The 2,376-nt window shown below is 47.6% G+C and overlaps 1 protein-coding gene across 1 annotated transcript; it reads left to right on the top strand.

The window, feature by feature from the left end:
• Positions 1-25: 25 nt before the first annotated feature.
• Positions 26-1,686, top strand: NGA_0713400 (uncharacterized protein). Its single transcript, XM_005852324.1, has 3 exons — positions 26-181; positions 331-457; positions 608-1,686. The coding sequence occupies exons 2-3, from the start codon at positions 450-452 to the stop codon at positions 954-956; spliced, it is 357 nt and encodes a 118-aa protein (XP_005852386.1). The 5' UTR covers positions 26-181; positions 331-449; the 3' UTR covers positions 957-1,686.
• Positions 1,687-2,376: the final 690 nt, after the last annotated feature.

Below are 2,376 nucleotides of genomic sequence, written 5' to 3'. Positions count from 1 at the left end.
CATGCGATGCTCGATCTGACACATCCTGGCCGACTACCCATCCCATCATGCACAGAGCCTTGCTGTCGTGGTTAATGGAGGCTCCATCTGGACATCGACCGACGCGGGCGCCACCTGGACGGAGCAAACCGCCGCTGGTTCCCGTGATTGGCGGTCGATCGCGTCTTCGTCGGATGGCACGGTACGTGGTTGGATGCAGGCCATGACACAAGGGGCACGATATCCCTGTCCTCGATGGTGGTCCCATCGTGTGTGCATATCTCGTCAAGGGTCGCCATGCGATGCCCGATTTGACGCATCCTGGTTGACTACCCATCCCATCATGCACAGAGCCTTGCCGCCGTGGTGTATGGTGCCTCTATCGTATACGTCGACCGACGCGGGCGTGTCCTGGACGGAGCAAACCGCCGCTGGTTTCAGTAACTGGAAATTGATTGCGTCCTCGTCGGATGGCACGGTACGTGTTTTGGATGCAGGCCGTTTTACAGTGTGCGCGATGCCGCTGTCCTCGATGGTGGGTGCATCGTCTGTGCATGTCTGGTGAAGGGTCACCATACGATGCTCCATCTGACGCATCCTGGTCGACTACATATCCCATCATGCACAGAGACTTGCCGCCGTTGCGGACCCAGGCTCCATCTGGACCTTCGGGTAGGTGTGTGCAATTGGCTGGGGGAGAATTAGGAAACCACGTACTTTCACACCTCTCCCCGCCTGGCCCTAGTCTTGCTACAAGGCTAAATGAGTTGAATCATCGAGTAGTCCTTAAGCCACCAGTCGGCGTCCAACTAGGGTCAGAGTTAAACAACCGACAACTTTCACATCTCTCAAAGAGAGAATTGAAGAATTGTGAGAAAAACATCAGATTTAAAGGAAGCTTTAAAGAAAGAGCAACGATTTTTCCTGGACAAGGATCAGAGACTATGGCCTTTCAAGCACTTCTCAGGGAAATGTGATACTACGGACAATTTTTTTAGGGACAATGACTCTGGAACAAGATGAAGGAAGTGGGCCCTTCTATGCTTTAGAGAAAGAGATATGATACTGATTTACAGGGAGCCTACAATCGAGTGACAATTTTTCCCCTTTATTTATATGATTCTATAAGTTTTGAGATATGTTGCAATAAATTATGGATGAGCTGAAAACAAGGAGCTTTCCAGCTTGTAAGTATAGACACAGAGCCTGATTTTGAAATGACGGCGATAATTCCGTTAGGGTTAAATTATTCAGGGACAATGACTCTGTAGCAAGAAGAAGGGAGTGGGCCCTTCTATGCTTTAGAGAAAGAGACTGCTATTATTATCACACTATACGGGGAGTCTGGTTCAGCGAGAAAAAATGATGGGCTTTTTATCTGCCTTATGGGGCTAAACTGATGTAATGCTCGAAGTCCTCTGGGATTCTAAATGTTATAAGCAAATCGAAAGCATATTTACCGTTTTCCCTCTATGAGTATGGAGAGTTGATATTTTAAAGAAGCTTAGAAAGAGGACGGTTTCCTACAGGGGATGCCATTGCCTTCCCCAAAGATAGTAACATGCGAAGAAACGTGCTGGACTCCTTCCCAAATCATGTTCTGAAATGGCCATTTAACAAAGTATTGAGGTAATTGAGCAGTTAGATATCAAGTTGGCCTGGCACGACCAAAAGAAAAATAAGGGTTTACATATCCCTTCATTCAGGCAAACATTTCGTCCATTGCTTCCATATTCTTTGTCTCCATGCTGCGGGAGGTCATGTCCTCTCTTCATTGTGAGCAATTCACAATACTTCGACTTTAATCATTTTTGAATCCCTGCTAGCAACCGACCAGGAGCTCTCGAAGCACAAAGCTCACGCCAACACCGTGGACAAAAACGGACTCATACCTCTTCATCGGGCCACCTACCGGTGAGGACTCAGGGCAGCAAAGGCAGGTAATGCGAGCAGCCTTCCTCCTCTCATGACGGTGACATGCCGTGGGTTAAACAGAATGGCGAGAGGCGCCTTTCGTTGAGATTCCACGTCGTGTTTGATTGACGTGTGATCTCTGTCGCTCTCTTGTCGTTCACGCCATCGCCAACATGATTCTTACCAAGTCAAAATTAATGGAAATATAGCAAAAGTAGGCTGACGTGCACACAAGCTCACACGGCCCCTAAAGAAAGGACGAGAATTATGCTCATGCGGAGACCTGGTCCCATCAATACGAGCTTGGTGACGAGATTTCTACAATCGTGGATGATATGTACTTTGCAGGTACGCCAGTCCTGGTTCGTTTGTATGGCACATGTTACTGATTTACAGGGAGCCTAAAATTTGGTGACAGCTTTTCCCCCTTTATTTACATCATTCTGTAAGTTTTGAGATGTGTTGCAATAAAGTATGGAGGAA

Source organism: Nannochloropsis gaditana (genome assembly GCF_000240725.1).
Source record: "Nannochloropsis gaditana CCMP526 unplaced genomic scaffold scaffold1411, whole genome shotgun sequence".
In the NCBI taxonomy this organism is placed as follows: Eukaryota; class Eustigmatophyceae; order Eustigmatales; family Monodopsidaceae; genus Microchloropsis; species Microchloropsis gaditana.
This window is presented reverse-complemented; position numbering and strand designations above follow the sequence as displayed.